At 37.8% G+C, this 20,295-nt stretch overlaps 2 protein-coding genes across 4 annotated transcripts in view; one reads left to right on the forward strand and one right to left on the reverse strand.

The window, feature by feature from the left end:
* Positions 1-1,804, reverse strand: part of NUP37 (nucleoporin 37) — a 46,405-nt gene extending 44,601 nt beyond the window's left edge. The window contains exons 1-2 of one of the 2 annotated variants that reach the window (XM_001497500.6): positions 1,715-1,804; positions 191-411 (exon numbers count right to left, since the gene is read on the reverse strand). In XM_001497500.6, the coding sequence (XP_001497550.1) occupies positions 191-346 (156 nt within the window). In that variant the 5' untranslated portion in view covers positions 347-411; positions 1,715-1,804. 2 annotated transcript variants of the gene reach the window in all.
* Positions 1,805-1,822: 18 nt separating this feature from the next.
* The window catches only part of PARPBP (PARP1 binding protein), a 63,903-nt gene continuing 45,430 nt past the window's right edge, over positions 1,823-20,295 (forward strand). Inside the window, exons 1-3 of one of the 2 annotated variants that reach the window (XM_001497513.6) lie at positions 1,823-1,941; positions 5,602-5,757; positions 14,673-14,906. In XM_001497513.6, the coding sequence (XP_001497563.2) occupies positions 5,605-5,757; positions 14,673-14,906 (387 nt within the window). In that variant the 5' untranslated portion in view covers positions 1,823-1,941; positions 5,602-5,604. The remainder of the gene's footprint in view (positions 1,942-5,601; positions 5,758-14,672; positions 14,907-20,295) is intronic. The other variant, XM_070254040.1, reaches the window with a different exon arrangement.

A 20,295-nucleotide genomic window follows, 5' to 3' on the forward strand; every position in this document is an offset into this window, starting at 1 on the left:
CTATTTAATGTTTGTATAAATCTCAGGCACATATTACTAGAAATATCTTTCTCTGTAGTTCTTCCTGTCTTTTTTTTTTTTACATTCAAACTCAATATACTTTTAAAGATTAGCCAAAATTTAGTAAAGTTTGTATGGTTTCTTATCAGTGAAATATCTTCAGTCATTCACTACAGTTTTGTACACTAACCTGAAATGTACACGTGCCAACGACCACGTAATTATTGCCACCATAGGCAATTAGGTTTCCTGAATCTCCACTCTCAAAAGGATTAAATTCTACCACATGCACATAATCTTCACAATCAACAGTGTAGGCAGCATTTCTTGTGGCATCTTGCTTCATCTTGTATGCCAAGACTTGAGCAGTTGTAAAAATTAAATAGCCTTCTACTGGACAAGGTCACGAAACTGTGGATTACAGCACATACACAGTTAGACAGAAACCGTTGGTGTTAGTCACTTTCAGCAAATGACTCAAAATAAGGATGGGGCATTGCAAACATCACAGCTCAAAAAAATTTAAAGTATTTTTTACTAAATTAAAATATTTTTATTAAATTTTTAATTAAATTAAATAAGTTAAATACTTTGTGAATGATACCTGCAGAATAAATTACCATAAAATTCTGTTTAGATTATCTAAAAGATACAGTGAGTCCTTGAAGATGGAATTACTTTAAGAGTAAATATATTCATAAAAAATTAGTGACAGTTAACATTTAGGCACCACTATTTGCAGGGGCCATGTTAAGCATTTTACCAACATTATCATGCTTAATATTTGCACAAAGCTAGGAGGGAGGTACTACCTATGGTCCCCATTTTACAGATGAAGAAATGGAGACTTCAGGAGGTTAACCAGCTTGCCAAACTCATAAGATGAGCCAGAATTTGAAAAGACTTCACTATGTGTTGGACACCAGTGCTAGAGCAGAAAAACACACCCCCCCTACCTTGAAGGAGATCACGTTCCAGGGATAGTTATGATTCAGCATGAAAAGTGCTATAAGACAAGCAGGTACAAAATACAGGATGTGGAAGAAGGAGTGCCAAAACGTGTGATACAAAAATAATATTCACAAAACCAAGCACAAAACTTTAACCTGTCAAGGCCCGGTGCGCACTGTGGAAGTAGCACTCTCAGGTAAGACTTATGGATTCTAAAGAGGTCTTTTAAAATTTTAATTGGACGCAAGAGTTGTCCTGAAACCAGTTGGGCTTGGTAACAAACACATACTGAGAATCAGATGAGATGAGTCCCAGCTCAGGGGGCCTATAACCTAGTAACCTTACGAGTGGGCATCCGAGACTGGACATTTGTTAAGGGTGACCAGCAGGTGAGACGCCCTTGGAGGCACAGCGGTATGGGAAGAGCAAAAGATTCGAGGTCAGGAAACTCGGTCCCCCATTGCTCTGATTAAAGTAATGCCCAGTCTTACTGCATTCTTAGGGTCTCACTGTACACAGCGGGCTGAACTTGCCCCTCTAACGCTGGAAGGGCAGAAGAGGGAGGGAACACAAGTCCCTGCATAGAGCCCCGATACCTCTCCCATTACTAAGCAGGTCCCGCGAGACCTTGCTACTCCTCTCCGAGCGCGAGATGAGAGTGAAGAGGGGTGGGGAACCACCGGGAGAGAGGAGGATAGGGTGGGAAAGCGGGGCGGCTGGCAGCAAAGCGACGTGGCCCCTTGGGCTCCCGCACGGTACGCACCAGAGGACACCGGGAAGCAGCCAGGAGGCAGCTGGTCTCTGCTGGGGACTGCCGCGGGGGTGCGCCGGCTCTGCTTCCGGGTCAGAGGGCGGGAGCGGCGATTGGCTCACGGGCCCTCCCGCGAGATTTAAAATGTAACCTGCGACGACTCGAACAGCGGCTGTCCTGCAGCCGGGCAGGACTTTTCTTCGGTGCAGTCTGTGCCTCCCGTGTCTCTCTCGAGCTAGGTGAGTCTCATCTCTTCCTCGGCCGCCTGTTACACTTGAAGTGGTGATTTAAGCTGCGGCTTGGGAGGGTTTTTAGGTGACAGCAAAGTGCCATGTGACCGTTTAGGTTATTAATTTGTGCAGTGGTTTCGCGCTGGAGCTTGGCTGGGTCTGGGGGTGTTGAACAGAGTCACTGTATCTAGTGATGGATGGAGCTGGAAGGTCCTGAGGGATCATCAGCAGACCGCAAGACAGGCCCATAGAGCCCTACTTAGGAAACCAGGGTTCTAGTCCCAAGACATACGCAGACTCCAATTCCACTGCTTTCGCCCTCTCCCTTTTATATCCTCCCAAGGGTCAGTTAGAACCTGCATTCCGACAATGACAGCAGCAACAACTGCCATTTTTTGCTGAGCACCTATTAAATGCCCACCAGTAGGTGGGTTATTTACTTGTCTAACCAATGTCTCATAATTACACGAGCAGGAGATATCTTCCCGGTTTCGTAAATGAGGAAATTTATGCTCATCAGAGATTTTAAATGCTAAAGGGCATACAGCTAATAAATAGAGGGGCCTGGATATGGACCCTGGTCTGTTTGACTCAAAAGTGTAATTCTTTTAACCATTTCGCATTGCGTCCCCAGTGACAATTTTCTGTCTCGTAATTTTTGCTCCAGCGCAGCTTGGAATCCAGTTTTTTAAAACAAATGTTTATAATTACTGCTGCCTTCTACTACTGTTTTTGTATAGTGCAGCCTGACATTCAAAGTGCTTGCATATTCATTGTCTCGTTGATTCTTGTCACTGGCTGGAAGGTGTTATTTCTGTTTTCAGTGTGGTGATACCTCCACCTAGGCAGTCAGGTATAAAGCTTATTGCCTAGCTCACACAGCCAGCTAGCTACTGGAGCCGAGACTAGACCAGGGTTGGCAAACCAGTGGCACTGCCTGTTTTTGTGCAGCCAGTTCCTGAGCTAAGAATGGATTTTGTATGTTTGAATGGTTGAAAAAAACTGAAAGAAGAATAATATTTTGTGACTTGAAAATTATATGAAATTCAAAGTTCAGTTCTTAAAGCACAGCTACGCTCATTTGTTTGTGTATTGTCTGTGGCTATTTTCACACCGCAAGGTCAAGTTGAGTAGTTGTGACAGAGATCTTATGGCCTGCACGCCTCAAGTATTTACTATTTGGCTCTTTCCAAAGAGTATGCCGACCTCTAGATGAGAATGTTGGCTTTTATATGTGCCAGGCACTGTTCTAAAAACTTAACTTGTATTTGTGTCATTTACTTTTCACAAAACCCCATGAGATAGGAACTATTATTTTCATTTTCAGTACCAGGAAGCCGAGGCAGGGAGAGGTGACGTAAGTTGGCAAAGATCTCGTAGCTAGTAAGTGGTGGAGCCAGGATTTAGAACAGTCTAATTCCAGACCGGTCTTCATTCTTAGCAATCTGAACTCATGGTGCTTTTAAATAGTACCAGTAAATAATTTACTACTAAAGATTTATTTCAGGCAAACTGATCATATCATTGAAGCTTTCCTTCTTCACTTTCTTTTCATTTTCCTTTTAAGAGAGGAGGGTGATAAGAGAAATCTAACTCTTAACTATTTACTAGGATTTGTCTTTATGTAGATATTTTAATTTACAGTCTTCTACCTGTTTCTTTAAATTGCATCACTGATTATGTCTATAAATTGTTATTTTGTAAATGGCATATGCCCATTTTCTTGATCATATAAACCCAAGATGCCTGGTAAACATCTGGGATTCTGTTTATGCTGCATAAAAAAAGAAGAAAAAGATAACAAGGAGTAAGTAAATGGGATGTGTACAGTAAAGTACTCAAAATAAGATAATGACGTGAATATGTTAGAGACTGGGGTACTTAAAACAAAGTAGGAAAAAAACTTTTAGCAGGCGTGTCTATAAACTCAGAGAAAGGAATTGGCTGCCTTACATAGGCTTGGGTATGTAAAACGTTGGAACTGCATCCAATTATTTTGAAAAGCTTTTTGTCTATCAGGATAAGAGTATGTAATATAGTGATTTAAGAGCACAGCTTATGGAGTTAGGCATCGTGGGTTTCGGTCTGTTTGGCCATTTGCTAGCTGAGTGACTTGGGGCATCACTTTCTTCCGATGTAAAATGAGGATAATAATAGACTTCCTTCTCAGGCTCTTGTGAAGATTGAATGAGGTAATAAATATTAAGGTTTTGAAAAGTATCTGGCACCAAGAAAGCTCCTAAATATTGGCTATTGTATTGGTTATCTCTTGCTGTATAATAAACCGCAAACCACCCTGAAACTTAGTGGCTTAAAAACAGCTATTTTATCTGCTTATGATTCTGTAGATCAGCAGTTTGGGCTGGACTCAGCTAGGTGGTTTTGCTGATCTTGCCTGGAATCACTCATGTGTGTCCAGTTCATCTGGCAGGTTGATTGGGGCCAGATAGTCTAAGATATCCTCACTCGCGTGTCTGTGAGTTGGTTCTCCTCCTTTGTTCTCCTCCATATAGCCTGTCCTGCAGGCTAGCTCGAACCTCTTCATATGGCAGTATGAGAGTACCAAGAGAGTAAAAGCTAAATCTGCAAGGCCTTATGTCAGGAGGCCTCCAAAACCACCCCCAGGTTGGATGATTTGTTAAGAGAACTCAGAGTACTCAGCATGTAGTCCTACTCATGGCTATAATTTATAGGAGCAAAAAGATACTAAGCAAAATTGGCAAAAGAAGTAAGTATATAGGGCAAAGTCCAGGAGAGATCAGGTGCTAGCTTCCAAAAGTCCTTTCTTAGTGGAGTCACACAGGACATGTTCCTCCAGCAACAAGTTGTGACAACACATGAAATGTTGTCTATCCAGGAAGCTCTTTAGAGACTCAGTGTCCAGGGTTTTTACTGGAGGCTGAACATGTAGGCATCTTCTGTCTATGTTCCAAAATCCAGATTCAGAAGGAAAGCTTGTGTTCAGTATAAACTATATCGTTTGTACCAACAGTTTAGGCACAGTGAGCCTCTCTTGCTGGAAACCCTCCTGAAATCTAAGTTCCCAGTTGCCGGCCAATGGCCAACCTTGTAAGCAGGCCTTTCAAAGGACAGCAATGAGGTCTGCTGTATTAACTCTTTTGCACAGGCCTTTTGAGGTCCAGGCTCAGAACTCCCATGATGCCATTGTTGCCACATTCTATTAGTCAAATCAAGTCACAAGACTGACCCAGATTCAAAGGGGTGGAAAAAATAGACCACCTCTTTTGGGACAATATAGGGATGTGAGGAAATTGGCTTTTTTTTTTTTTTTTTTGCAATCTACCACAGATATTACCATCTGTCTCAAAACAAATATTTTTTAAATACAGCTTTAATTAGCTGTGTCTGTGTCTATAATTATAAGTTTGCAGAATTTGCATATCTGTTTTGTATGAATTTTCAGACTGAAGGTTGGATTTTGTTATTTCAAAAGATTTGGCTTAAGAAAACTAAAGGAGAGGAGACTATGATTGGGCAGAAATTCTATTATTCTGTTTTCCTAGATTTAATTAAAAGCAATCTTAGTAAATATGAAATGACCTTTCGTTCACTACTTATTTTTCTCTAACTCTACTTGCTTACACATGTTAAATATTAATTTCCAATTAAAATAAAACTCTTTAACATTTCATTCTGTCCTACTTTAAGAGGATGGCTGTGCTTAATCAGAAGTCTGTCTTGGATATGATTAAAGAGTTCAGAAGGAATTGGCACACGCTTTGTAACTCTGAGAGAACTACTGTATGTGGTGCAGACTCCATGCTCTTGGCATTGCAGCTTTCCATGGCAGAGAACAACAAACAGGTTAGTAGAATATATTTATGTTAACTTTTTTTTTTAAAGTGAATTTTGGTTGCTTCCCATTTGAATAAGCTTAATTACATTAATTTCTTTGTACTATCTGTCCTCCTGTGATAATATCAATATACTGTTTTCACAAATGCCTCTGCATATCTGTGTTGAAATATTATGATTGGATTTGAAATGACTTGTTTCAAAATTAAGGCCTTTATATGTGTAATTTAACATAGGACAGGTACATTTGTTGTTTAATTTGAAGTCTTAAGATAAACATGCACCTCTTATGATTATTAGGGTTAAAAATTATTTTATTTTTATAAGACTTCCTTCCTTCTTTAAAAAGTTCTAGAAGGCACATGTAAATAATGTTTATTTAAGTATAATCAAAGTATTTTATGACTAATTTCAGACTCTGGTATAGATTAATTATTCCTAATCCAGGCTGTGAATCAGAATGATTTGGGATGGCTTTTAAAAAATACTGGCTCCTGTGCCCCAAACTTGGAAATTCTGATTCTCCTAATCTATGCTGAGACCCCGGAAATTGTCTTTTTTAATATCCCTGAAGTGATTCTTACACAGTTGGCTTGGGCCAAACTGGTGTTTGGCATGAGCTCTACCTAAAAGGCTAGAGGTATCCAGATGAGAGAAGAATGAATGTAGGCTAGAGTGGTAAGGAAGGGCTTCTTGGATTTTAGATAGTGTATTTAAAGGAAAGGAAGTCTTGGGATGGGAAGGATTTAAAGAAGAGGTGAAGGAAGGGAAAAGTTAGTTTAGAAGAAGCATCCAGAGGGATCAAAACCATAGTGGTTTGAAGATGGTAAGAAGACTGTCTTGACTAGAGAAGATTTTTGAATGGTGGAATTGGTTTCAATGGGTCTGTTGGGCTACATAGTGAAATGACATTCTGATGAATTATTTTAATCCTGTATGTCAATAGTTCTCAAACTTTTAGATTTCATATACCAGTAAAATTTCCAAAAAAATATTAGATATTGACAGATTTGAACATTTCTGATGTTGGCAAATAAGACCGTTGAGAAAAAATAGTTACTAGAATCATCATTTTGAAAAAGGAAGAATATTTTAACACTTAAAAATTAGGAATTATATAATCTTAAAACAAGACATACTCTTTCCTGTGTGCGGCAGTTTTACATATTTAAAACAATGTATATTAAGATAAATTTGAACATAGAAAAATTTTGACAAAATTCTATCTTATGGAGTCAGTCATTCTTTCAACAAGTATTTATTGAATTTTTGCTATGTGCCACACATTATTCTAAGCATTAGGAATATAGCACTGAAGGAAATCTCTACTCTTATGGGATTAATCTTCTAGTGAGGAGAGACAGGTAATACTCTAATAAATAAGATAAATAGTCTTGTAGGTCATAATAAATGCTACAGATAAAAATAAAACAGATGCAACTAAGGAGCGTATAGAGTTTAGGGTGGAGGAGTTCTTGCAATTTGAATAGGGTGGTCAAGGAAGGCCTCATCTGGAAGTTGCCATTTGGGCAAAGATTTGAAGAAGGAGAAGAAGGAACTAGTTTTGGGAATTTTTGTGTGAAGTAACTACCAGGCCTGAGGTGAGAGTATGCCTGGCATGTTCAAGGAACAGCAGGGAGGCCAATACAGCTATTTAAATAGATGTTAATTTCTTCTCTCTTTTCCCTCTTCCACAGATTTCTTTTCTTTTTTCTTTCTTTTTTTTTTTTTTTTAGCTTCTACTATGTGCTAGGCATTGTGGTAAGTGTTGGGGTTAAAATGGTGAGCAAAATGAGACATGGCTCCTGCCTTCATGAAGCTGATTGCCTCGTAGGTAAGGCAGACATTAATTAGAGAATAATACAAATAAATGCAAAATTATATCTGTGAGAAGAAGAGATATAAGATACTATGAGACAAGGGAGTTGACCTGGTCAGAGAGATCAAGCTCAGCCCCAAAGGAAGGAGAGGGTTAACTAGGCAGAGGAGTGGGGAACAAGAGGAGGATTGGGGAGCAGCATATGCAGGGGCCCGGGGGCAGGAGACTGCAGGTAGCGTTTGAGAAAATGCAAAAGGGCCCATGTAGCTGAAGGGGTAGTGGTGGTGGTTACACGTCCAATTTGTCTGTTCCTTGTTTTTAATCACAGTCATTGTTAAACATCTATTTTACAGAGGTATGTTAAAAAAACGTAAGTGGCACTTTTTTGACTTTTTATTTTGAAAAAATGTTAAACTTCCAGAGAAGTTTAGTATATTGAATAGTACTAAATTTTAGTTTTAGTACACTGAAAACTGCAAGAATAGTACACTAAACTGTATGCCCTTCACTTAGATTCACCAATTATTAACATTTTGCCGTATTTGCATCATTATCCTTTTTATATTTTTGTATGTGTATATAAATATAAGTACATATACACATATACGCATATTATTGTACACATAGATATATACATACATACATATTACTACTACTCCGTATGAAGTATTTGATAGTAAGTAGCAGACATTCTGAGTCTTCATCCCTAAATACTCTTAGTGTTGCATGTTCTATGGGTTTTGACAAATGTATAATGACATGTATTTATGATTATAGTATTATATAGAGTAGTTTCACTGTCCTAAAAATCCTCTGTGCTCCACCTATTCATCTTTCCCTCTCCCCAACCCCTGGCAACCACTGATCTTTTTATAGTCACCATAGTTTGACCTTTTTCAGAATGTCTTGTAGTTAGACTCATATAGTATATGGCCTTTTCAGATTGGCTTCTTTCACTTAGTAATGTTCATTTAAGGTTCCTTTATGTCTTTTCATGGCTTGGTAGCTCATTTCTTTTTAGCAGTGAATGATATTCCATTGTATGAGTGTATTAGTTTATTTATCCATTCACCTTGTTATACTTTTATTCCAACCAATATCTGATAAAATATTCAACATTTAATAGTTTTTTAGTTTAATAATTGTTGGATTTTCTGCATCATCCTCTTTATTTCCAATATCTCTTTTTTGTTCTCTTTTTTAGAATATACTATTTTTGCTTCCAGGGTATAATATTTTATCCTTTGAAACTATTAATAATATTTTGTTGAGATTTTCTTCTTGCGTAATCTTTTTCCTCCAAGCTCCTTGTTTTTGTTAGTTTTATTTGGGAAGGATTTCCTTTCTTCCTATTAGAGACTTCTTCATGATGATGGTCCTTGGCCGTCCACGTATATTTGAATAGAGCACTACACTGCTTATTGGAAGCTCTGTATGCGGGTTAGGGCTCGTCAACCTGATCTGACCGGGCCACTTGGGGAAGCTTTGATATCAATATCTTTAGGATATCCCTTTTGGGACAGTTTCCTTAGAAAAGGATCTCCTTTCCTCCTGCATGTATGGTGTAAGTTGAGCTGCCAATGTGTTGGGTACCTGAATGGAGTGTTAAAATTTAGATGATAAACTGTTGTGTGATTGCTATGGTTTTCATCCAGGTACTCTTGTCCTCAGCTGCACTTTTCAGTTCATAGATTCTGTTTTACCCTCTCTAGGGAATAAACTTCCAATTTCTGCCAAGATAGATGACTTGTCTCCTCTGTCTCAGCAGAAATTAATTATTAGGCAAAAATCTAAGTGAAGATTACCCAGAGAGGTAAGCACAATACTGAGGCTACTTCAGAAATCTCTTCACTGGCAAGTGTCTCCACCATTGCCTCTGCTTGGCAGATTTTTTTTCTAGTGGACATACTAAGAGTGTCAGCCTTTAGGGGCTTTGGGCTTTATATGGCAGGGTGGGCAGGGAGGGTCTCTGATCCAGCTTCTCACCTTTCTTATGCTTAGTTTTGCTTCCTAAACTTTGTGCCCAGGGTCCATAAATACAAGGTTCTGAGTGCCAGGGAGTAATAGATACCAGGGGAACACAGGTCCCACCATTTGCTTACCCCTTTGTATTGGCACTTTCTCATCCTTTTTGACCATTTATAATTTCCCTTCTCTTGTGGACAATTCAGTCATGCTTAAAAAATTTTCCTATTTTGTTCTTTAGTTTTAGGTAGTTTATACTAGGAAGGGTTTCTCTGCATTTTCAGTCGGGCAAATTGCCCTGTTAATATGTCTATTTTAAAGTTATCACAGATGGTATGCATTCTTTCTGCATCTTGTTTTTATCCTCCAACATTGTGTTCAAGACCTCTTCAGGTACTGATAGAAATGGTGATCTAATTTATTCATTCTAAGTCGTCCTTTGTATGACTGATACATTTTGTTGATTGATGGACCTTTGGGTTGTTTGAGGTTTTTTTGGTACTACAAACAGTTCTGCATTGAAATGAAGTATCTGTGCACTGCATAAGAGGTTCTCTAGGCCGCATACCCAGTGGGTCACGTGATAGGTACATCTTTAATTTCACTTGATACATATTGGTCTTCAACTTGGCTGTTAGAATTTACATTTATGTCAACAGTGTAGGAGAGTACAATTTTCTTATCTCTCTTTCTATATTAGATGTTGAACTTCATTAGAAAAGAGAAAAAGTGGTATTTTATTTTAATTTTTCTGATAACTAGAGCATTTAAACATCTCTTAAAATGCTTATTTGACCATTTAGGTATCCTCTTCTTAAATTGTCTGTGCATATCCTTTCCTTATTTTACTGTTGAGTTGCTTTTTTCTCTTTCTTACTCTTTGAAAACGTTCTACATGTATTTTAGGTACTCTGTCATACACTTTGTTGCTATCTTCCAGTGTGCTCCATTTTACCTACTTTCACTGGATATGCTTCCCTTATGTTGTTTCACCAGTATTTATGTGCCAGACCTCTCTACTGAGTCTTACTCTGGTGTGGTCAAGTACTCACTGGATATTTTACCTTGATGTTCCATTACTGTCTACGTAGCAGTTTTTAAAAGTAGACCACATTGTTTGCTCCCTTGACTTACCTTCCTATTTATATTCTTCATCTCAGTGGTCTATACCATTGTTCATTCAGTCACTGAAGCTAGACACCCAAGCGTCATCGTAGAGTCTCTTTCCTTTGCTTCCCATTGCAATCCATATCCATGTCTTGCCAGTTTTACTGTCTGACCATTTTTTTAAAATCTGTCCTTTAATAATCTGGAGAAATAGTACTAACGTAAGTAATAGAATCTGAGGATATTGTGTAAATGGAATGGGCTAGCCAAAGATTAAACTTTGGTGACCATACACTGGAAAATAAGGAGAGAGAGAGAGAGAGAGAAAGGAGGCAATTATTATTATTATTATTATTTTTTTTTTAAGATTTTGTTTTTTCCTTTTTCTCTCCAAAGCCCCTCCGGTACATAGTTGTATATTCGTCTTTGTGGGTCCTTCTAGTTGTGGTATGTGGGACGCTGCCTCAGCGTGGTTTGATGAGCAGTGCCATGTCCGCGCCCAGGATTCGAACCAACGAAACACTGGGCCGCCTGCAGTGAAGCGCGCGAACTTAACCACTCGGCCACGGGGCCAGCCCCAGGAGGCAATTATTAAGAATCATTATTGTATAGTGCTTGAGGGCTATTGTTCTGGAATCAAACAGACCATGTTCAGATACCTCCTATTGTTTGTTTGTTCATGAATAATTTTAAAAAAACAAATAAGGCAACAAGCTAAGTGAAATATACTCTGAAAAAAAATGTAGTTCTTATTGTAAAAAAATATTGAAATATTCAATCCAAGTCAGTTTTTTTTTAGGGTCTGTCTATGTAGCATTCACGCATAGTCTCTTTCTACTTGTTAATTTTCTTGTGAATTCACTTAATTCACTGTGAAAGTTCAGACTCTGGGTGGGAAAGAAGAGGAGCGGTGAATCGCACCTGAGCCTTTCACAGTTTGCGTGTGTGTGTGCGCGTGTGCAGTGGAGATGGTGAGTTACAGTTCAGTTTTACTTTAACTCTCCATGAACAGAGTTGGCTCAGGCATCCCCAGCTGTGCTCAGACTTCCACGTCAGTTATAGCAGTATGAAACAACATGCATGTATTCCTGCAGGTGCATTCATACGTAGCATATAGTAATAAAAGGGTAGAGCTGGTTGCATATATCCTTCACCTATATTTTTCACCCTGTCTTTGAGCTCTATTTAAGTTTTAATTCTCTGGAGTTTGAGAACGAGTCCCTAAAGTATAGTCCTTGTAACTGAATTCGACTACAATAGAACTTTGAATACCTAGTACAGTTGTTAGTCTGTCAATTGGCATGTTTGTTTTCTTAATTTCTTTAGTGGGGAAAAAAAAAGTGTGTTAAAATAATCTTTGAGTCTTAGGTTTTTGGCATGTTTTCTGAGGGGGAAGATTTTTATCTTAAATCATATGACACCTCTCCAGAAGTTTTATACTGCTAAAGATTTAACCTATGAATAGATTCGTTGAGGACTATTGACTTCATTATATGGCAAATATACATGACTTTGTTAGGTTGCAAATAATAGTCCAGCCTTTCCTTTCTTTGGAATTAGCTTCATAGTTTGAATCTTTCTGGCAGTTACATTATGAAGGCTATTTTTTGTCTTCAGTAGCCTTAAGAACATTACGAATATGCCATTGGATGAAACAGACAAAAATATTAATTTTATAACTTCATGAAAAGCAATCACAGCACCTGTAGTTGACTGTCGGATGTGAAATGACTTAACAGTGACATAAATAAGAAACTCCCTCCCCCAACAAAGAAACTAACAATTATCTTACTTTGAATAAGAAAAGAGAAAGGAAACTGACATTTTTGATTACCTACCATTTATCAGGTGTTATTTGACCGGTAAAATCTCATGTTATAAGCAAGGAAACTGACTCAGAGGGATTTCAGTACTTACCCAAAGTCACACAGCCAATTAATGCTCTTAGGTAGACCTGCTAGCTTTTCTCTTTGGATAACAACAAAAATTCTAGTTAGTTAAAATTGTAAAGTTTATTTAAAATTTTGAATAATTATAAAAATACCTTTGATAAAATATAAAACATACAAGTGCTCCAAAAAAGTGTAACTCTTTTTCTTATTTTATTCTGGTGAAATATAATCCTTCTTATGTCCATCAGAGAATTAAAGCATTGAACATTTTGAATTTCCTTCAAATATTAGCCAGCTGGCATGTTTTCCTAGCAAAACATTTTCTGATTTTTGACCACAGACTCTCTCAATCAGTTGGTACTGGTTTGAATAATAGAATATGCTATCATGGTGGGCACCTGATGATGAAAACTGATATCTGGAGTGCATTTTTATTTGGATTTTAAAATGTTTTTACAATCCCAATATAAACACTGTTAATCTAGTTAAAACCTTTTCTCACAGGATCAAGAGCTTACATAGTTTAACTAGTTATAGAGAAGACAGTGAGAATAAATTGTACATTTACATTAGGTAAAAAATCTTAATTTATTTTTAATGTGAAGGATCTTGTACCAAAATAGTTTTAGGAATTTTTGAGATAAAGCAATTTAGTTTTGAAACTCTAGATTGCTGGATTTATTTAACTTAAATACTATTTGGAAATTTTATGGGTTGTGGGATTGGGAAGTAATGTATACAATTTTTGGTGAAATGCTGAGAAATTACAAATCTATCTTGCATATTGGTTATGGATCCAAGGTTTGAGAGTTACTGGTTTTTTTGGTTGTTCATTGAACTAGTTTCATGGAATATAATTAATTTTCATAATTAGAATATCACAAGTCCCTTCTCTAAGGACAGTAAGGATAATTTTCTTAGTTACCTCCATATGGATGAGTAAAGAGTTAATTATTTTAAGGCAGTTTGGATACCTTGTCTTAAATTTGGATAGGAACTAGAAAATGTGGCTGATTTTTATAAAAGATATAGATTTGGAAGAGTCAGGTATGTAGAAAATGGTATATTATTTGGCTCTGTTTGATTTCTTTCTGTTATTCTTCATTGGCTAAAGATGATGTTGCAGTTTAGTTCCAGTGAATTATAGTTATATTTAAATACCCACCCATCTTTAAATGCAGTTAATGGAAAGGTCTTGGTGTTAGCAGAAAATGCTAACATATTAATGGAACTTAATATGAGAAGAGAACGACATAATACATTTCACAAAACCACATATGGATACTTAAAAATATTTGTTACTTATGCTGCATTGGAAAGGAGTAGTTAGAACTTTTTACTGAATTAGGGCTAGCTTATTTTGGAAGACACCATTATTAATATCTCAGTAAGTGGGAACAGAATGCAATCAACTAAAAGAAAACCCTTTAACATGTCTACTGAGATAATTTATCATGTGGATATTGAAGAAGAGACAAAAAGAACAATTTTGCCTGATTAGTAACATCTGACAACTTATAGAAAGAAACCTAACTATGGCTTTTTAGCACTTGTTTGTTACAGTTTAGTGTGTCCATGAGGACGGAAGAATCAAAATTCTTCTCTCACCCAAGGTTTTAGCACTGATATTCTGCTTTCCCTCACATGGTAATAAAATGAAGCATAATTTTTATGATCATATTTTAAGACTAACACTTGGAATAGTGTGGTATGTGGCAATTCACTATGGCTTTGATGATTTTAAATGAGGGATTAAAAATATAGTAGCTACAAGGAACTAAATATTAACAGAGTCAAATGTTTCCCCATTGAGTAGTACCTAAATACAGCTCACTGCTACTCATCTCCCCACTTTGAGTAGGAGAAATTAATGAAGTTCGAGAAATAAGAGATTTCATGTGACTGTCAAGTGCAGACTTGCCATAGTTGTTCATATTTTATAAAACATTAAAATCTCTTTCTTTTGTATCTTGTTTTAAAATTATTTCGTAGCTCAACTTGGATGTTCTCTTCAAATCCACAAGAATTAAATGTAGACTTTCTGTAACAAAATTCAGTTTATACTTCTCATCTTAATTGTAAGTGAATGTGTATTCTGGCATCCAACTTTATCTTTTTATTTTTGGTATTATGTCTTTTAGCGCAGTGGAGAATTTACAGTCTGTCTCAGTGACGTCTTATTGACTTGGAAATACTTACTACATGAGAAATTGAATTTACCAGTTGAAAATATGGCAGTGATTGACCATTATGAGGACATTAGGAGGACTTATGAAGATTTCTTAAAGAATAGTAATATGTTAGATCTGATTGATGTTTATCAAAAATGGAGTGTTTTGACTTCCAATTGTGAAAATAATGCCAACATATCTCCTGTAAGTATTTTTTTAAACAATTCTATCTTAATCAAATTAAAATTTGGCTAGATTTATTTTAAACTATGGTATCAGCATTTATGGTAACTTGATAATGCTTTTGCCTTTTAGATCATGTTAATAATGGAAAATTTAGCTACCTGAAACCTAGTTATGACTTGCAAGAAATATTTAGGTGGTAAATTTTGTTAAACTTGTGTTATTATTATTTGGCTGAAATATAAGAACAGCTTCTTCTTAGATCAAAAAAAGTTAACAAAGAAATCAGCCCCAAATATGTGATTTCTTTTTGAATTATATCAAGGATTGTTTCTCTGTTTTACTCTTTTGGTTTAATGTGCATCTGTTCAATTTGGTATGTGGCGTATAAATGATTGCTATGACTCTTTCCGTGGATTAATAATATTGTACTGAGATGAGGATATCATTTTGTGAGGATAGTATGATGCAATATACATTATTACAACAGTAATAATACACTGTTCCTTTTTTTGAACACATATTCATTGCCTTATTTTTTTATGGGGTGTAAATTTTAAAATTAATGGGATAGCATCCCTTGTAGTTTGGTTTTGTCTTCATTAGAATTAATAAACTGTTTTAGAATATACTTAGATATATCTAGTTTGTTTTAAAGTGTTGAAAATATTTTTCTTCATCTTAACATTTACTGAGAGCCAATAAAGTAGTCATTAAATAGTGGTAATAATTGTAGCTGTAATTAGAAGAAAATGTTTAGTGAATTTTCTAAGATATTAAAATATTTTATAAGCATTTCTACCTGATACTTGGGAATAGTGTTTTGACTGCTTATTACAGAAACCTCCACAGTAACAGTGGTTTAAGAAAATGGAAGTTTATTTCACTCTTTTATAAAAGACGTCTAAGGGAAAGCATCCAGGACTGATATGACAACTCCGTAGTTATCACATACTTAGGAGTTTTCTCTCATTCTGCTCTTGCTCTTAGTTCTTGACCTCTACCCTCAAGACCATTTGTGGTCCAAGGTCGCTGTTGGAGCTGCAGACATTATATTAGCATTCCTTGCAGCAAGAGGTAGTAATGGAGCACAGCACTCTCCCTTCCTTTTAAAGAGATATAGATATCACCTTACACCCGTCAGAATGGCTATAAGTAATAAGACAAGAAATAACAAACGTTGGAGAGGATGTGGAGAAAAGGGAACCCTCATACGCTGTTGGTGGGAATGCAAACTGATAGACCTACTATGGAAAACAGTGTAGAGATTTCTCAAAAAATTAAAAATAGAAATACCATATGATTCTTCTATCCCACTCCTGGGTATTTATCCAGAGAACGTGAAATCAACAATACAAAGAGATCTATGCATCCCTATGTTCATCGCAGCATTATTCACAATAGCCAAAATGTGGAAGCAACCCAAGTGCCCGTCTATGGATGAAAGGATAAAGAAGATTGGTATATATACACAATGGAATACTACTCAGCAGTAAAAAAAGACAAAATTGTGCCGTTTGTGACAACATGGATGGACCTTGAAGGTATTATGTTAAGCGAAATAAGCCAGACAAAGAGTAACATCTTATGATTTCACTCGTATGTGGAAGATAAAACAAACGCAAGGATAAGGAGAACAGATCAGTCGTTACTAGAGGGAAGGGGTTGGGTGGAGGGCGAAAGGGGTAAAGGGGCCCATATGTATGGTGACAGATAAAAACTAGACTATTAGTGGTGAACATGATGCAGTCTATACAGAAAATGATATAATGTACCTCTGAAATTTATACAATGTTATCAGCCGATATGACCTCAATAAAATAATTAGAAAGAGAGCGAGAGATAGCTCTTGTGCTTCCATCTCATTGCCCAAAGCTTACTCTCATGGCTACACCAAGATGATGCTAGGGAGGCTGGAGGGTGTGGTCTTTATTCTGGATAGTAGCATGCCAGAGTGAAAACAAAAGCTGTGTTACTAAGGAAGAAGGGGAGGGTGGATATTGGCAGGCAGTTTGCTCTCTTTGCCTCATTGGGCTATCGTGGAAACATTTGCCTTTTTGTAACTTTCTCAAAACACATGCATGTGTGTACAAGCATACCCACACATGCACACCCTCACTGTGGTAAGGATACTTGTGAGTGAAGATAGTTTTTTTTCCTTCCTAGCTATATTTTATTTGCTTGCGTGTGGAGATGATTTTTGACTACTTTTCACAAAGTTAGAGAGGCGAATCAAGCATCAGTATTGGATTGTAGGAATGATAAAAATCTTCTGATAAGCCCTTGAGAGTATAATATGCTTGAAGTCTTGTGGGCACATTGTTTTGATCTTATCGTTTGCCCCGTCTGAGTCCTCTAATTTGTTACATGCTGTCACGTCAACTCCGATCGCAGGCAACCCTATAACTGAGTAGCGTCCTGTCCTTACGAGCCTACTCAGCTGCTGTAGACTCATTCCTATGGCTTCCTTTATGGAGTCAATCCATCTCATATTTGGTTTTCCTCCTTAACTGCTGCCTTCTGCTTTTCCCAGCATTATTGTCTTTTCCAAAGAATCCTGCCTTCTCTTGGTGTGCCCAGAGTAGGACAGCCTCAGTCTTATCGTTTTTGCCTGCAGCGATAGTTCAGACGATTTGCTTGCTCTAGGACCCACTTGTTCATCTTTCTGGCAGGATATCTGTAGAGCTCTCCTCCAAGACTGTATTTCAGAGGAATCAGTTTTTTTCTTGTCAGCCTTCTTCACTGTCCAGCTTGTATGCTTGTACATAGTAATTGGAAATAAGAGGGTGTGGATAATCTTGGCCTTAGTCTCTAGTGACACTTGCTTACACTTGATCATCTTTCCTAATTCTTTCGTTGCTGCCCTTCCAAGTCTCAGTCTTCTCTTGATTTCTTGGCTGCAGTCTCCATTTAAATTGATGACTGAACCAAGGTAAACAAGATCTTTAATATTTCAGTGTCTTCGCTGTCTGTGTTTAAGTTGTGTAGATCTTCTGTAGCCATGATTTTTGTCTTGATCTTCAAATGCAGTCCTGCTTCGGCACTTCTTTCACTTTTGTCAGAAGTCGTCTCGAGTCATTGCTGCTTTCTGCTAGTAAAAGAGTGTCATCTGCATATCTTAGATTGTTGATATTGGCCCTAAAAGAATTATAGTGCCAAAATATAATGCAAACAACATTCTTGATGAATTTAGAGTCCACATAAAAACAGATTTGCATTGTTAAACTTAATTGACCGAGAACCAGAAAAACTATGGACTGAAACCAGAAATAGTGTTAAGGAAGAATGTGAAGGGTTGGAATCCTATCCTGAATGCAGTTTTTCAGTGACTATTGCTTAAGGCTAGAGAGAACTACTATAATGGCCAATGTAAAGAGATAGAGGAAAACAGCAGCAAAGGAAGAATAAGAGGTCTCTTCCAGAAGATTCAAGAAATCAAAGGGAAATTTAAGCTTAGATTTGGAATGCTGAATAACGAACAGGGAAGCACATATCTGATCAGGAGAAAATAAAGGGAAGGTGGAGAAAGTATACTGAAGATCTATGCAGAAGAGACAAAAGGATGACAGATTCCTTTGAAGAAGAACCCTATGAAGAAGAACCCATAATTTTAGAAAGTGAAGTGAAAGCTGCCCTGAAAGTACTGGAAAGAAATAAGTCACCAGGGGTAGATGGGATATTGGTGGAATTATTTCAAGCCACAGAGACTGAATCTGTCTAAATCCTAACGAGAATATGGCAACAAATATGGAAAATAAACCATGGCCTACAGACTGGAAATGCTCAATAGGAAAAGAGATGCCAAGGAGCACAGTGACTCCAGCACCATTGCTCTAATTTCCCATGCAAGTAAGATGATCCTGAAGGTGCTGCAACAAAGGCTTTTGCCGTATATGGAGCAACAAATGCCCGATGTCCAAGCTGGATTTTGAAAAGTGAGAAGCACACAGGATCTAGTTGCAATTATTCATTGGCTACTAGAGTGCTCCAAAGAATTTCAGAAGAAGCTTAGTCCATGTTTTATAGACTACAGTAAAGCCTTTGACTGTGTGGATCATGAAAAGCTGTGGGCTGCTCTAAAAGAAATGGACGTGCTCAGCCCTGGAGTGTCCTGATACGTAACCTGTATTGTGGACCAGAAGTCACTGTCAGGACAGAATATGGAGAGACAGAATGTCAAGTCGTCTAATAAGTCTCTTCATTTAAGTGAGTCAACTTATATTATGAGATATAGAAGGGTCTACTTTTGAGGGAGTTCTGTGTCTCCAAATATCACTGTGCCTTGTCTGCAGAACATCAGGAGTGAAGTGGCAGCTCCTGAGATGGTATTATATGAAGTAGAAAGTTTTGTGCATTTTAAATCTGGGAGACTAACAACTTGATCTCTGATACTTACGTTTGCTCTAGGGAAATTTCCAGTGAGGAAAAAGTGAGCAGCAAAATGTATCCCGCGATCAATTTCTCAAAAATGCACCAAATTTCAGAATCCTGAAATTTTATGATCCTGATAAGGTTTCTTATTTATTGTAGCCTAAATAAGGCAGGAATTATAAGGAATTAAGACAAAGATAAGATAGGAAGTTCTGGGGAACATGATAACTTGAACAATGTCCCTTTCTCCTTTGTTTCCACTTTATAATTCCTCTCCTGAGGAACAGGGATACAGGGCCCATGTGCATCTGGGAGCATATATGGCCTTGGATTCCTTTTTTTTTTTTTGAGGAAGATTAGCCCTGAGCTAACTACTGCCAGTCCTCCTCTTTTTTGCTGAGGAAGCCTGGCCCTAAGCTAACATCTGTGCCCATCTTCCTCTACTTTATATGTGGGATGCCTACCACAGCATGGTGTGCCAAGCAGTACCATGTCCGCACCCGGGATCCCGGCTGGCAAACCCCGGGCCACTGAGAAGTGGAACGTGCACACTCAACCACTGCGCCACCGGGCCGGCCCCTGGCCTTGGATTCTAACTGGAGTCTAAGTAGAATTTATAGCACTTGCTTTCGCATGAACTGAGCAATTATCTGGAGGACAACATCGGAGACCTGGGATGAGGAGCAGAAAAGGTAGATCCTCAGAAGAACTTAGCGGCTCCCAGAGATCTGGGGACTTTCTGGGGAGGGTCAACAAATGCCCTCTGTGAGTATGCCAGGATTCCCTGACTCTCAAGAGGCCAAGAAGTAACTGAATGGATGGGCTTACTGTTGGTGGGGCTTGAGAGACCAGAAGACTTCTTCTTGGTCTAAGCAGGTGACTGGCAGCCTGTTTACTTCTCCACTGCTGCTCCATAAAGAGTAGAGACCATTTTAACTTCCATTACTTGTAGAACTGTCATCACTTAGGGTACCTCAACAGTCAGAGCTGAGCTGCAAAACGCCAATGAAGAAAAACAGCAGCCATTTAAGGAGTCCCA

Source organism: Equus caballus, chromosome 28, assembly GCF_041296265.1.
Source record: "Equus caballus isolate H_3958 breed thoroughbred chromosome 28, TB-T2T, whole genome shotgun sequence".
NCBI lineage: Eukaryota > Metazoa > Chordata > Mammalia > Perissodactyla > Equidae > Equus > Equus caballus.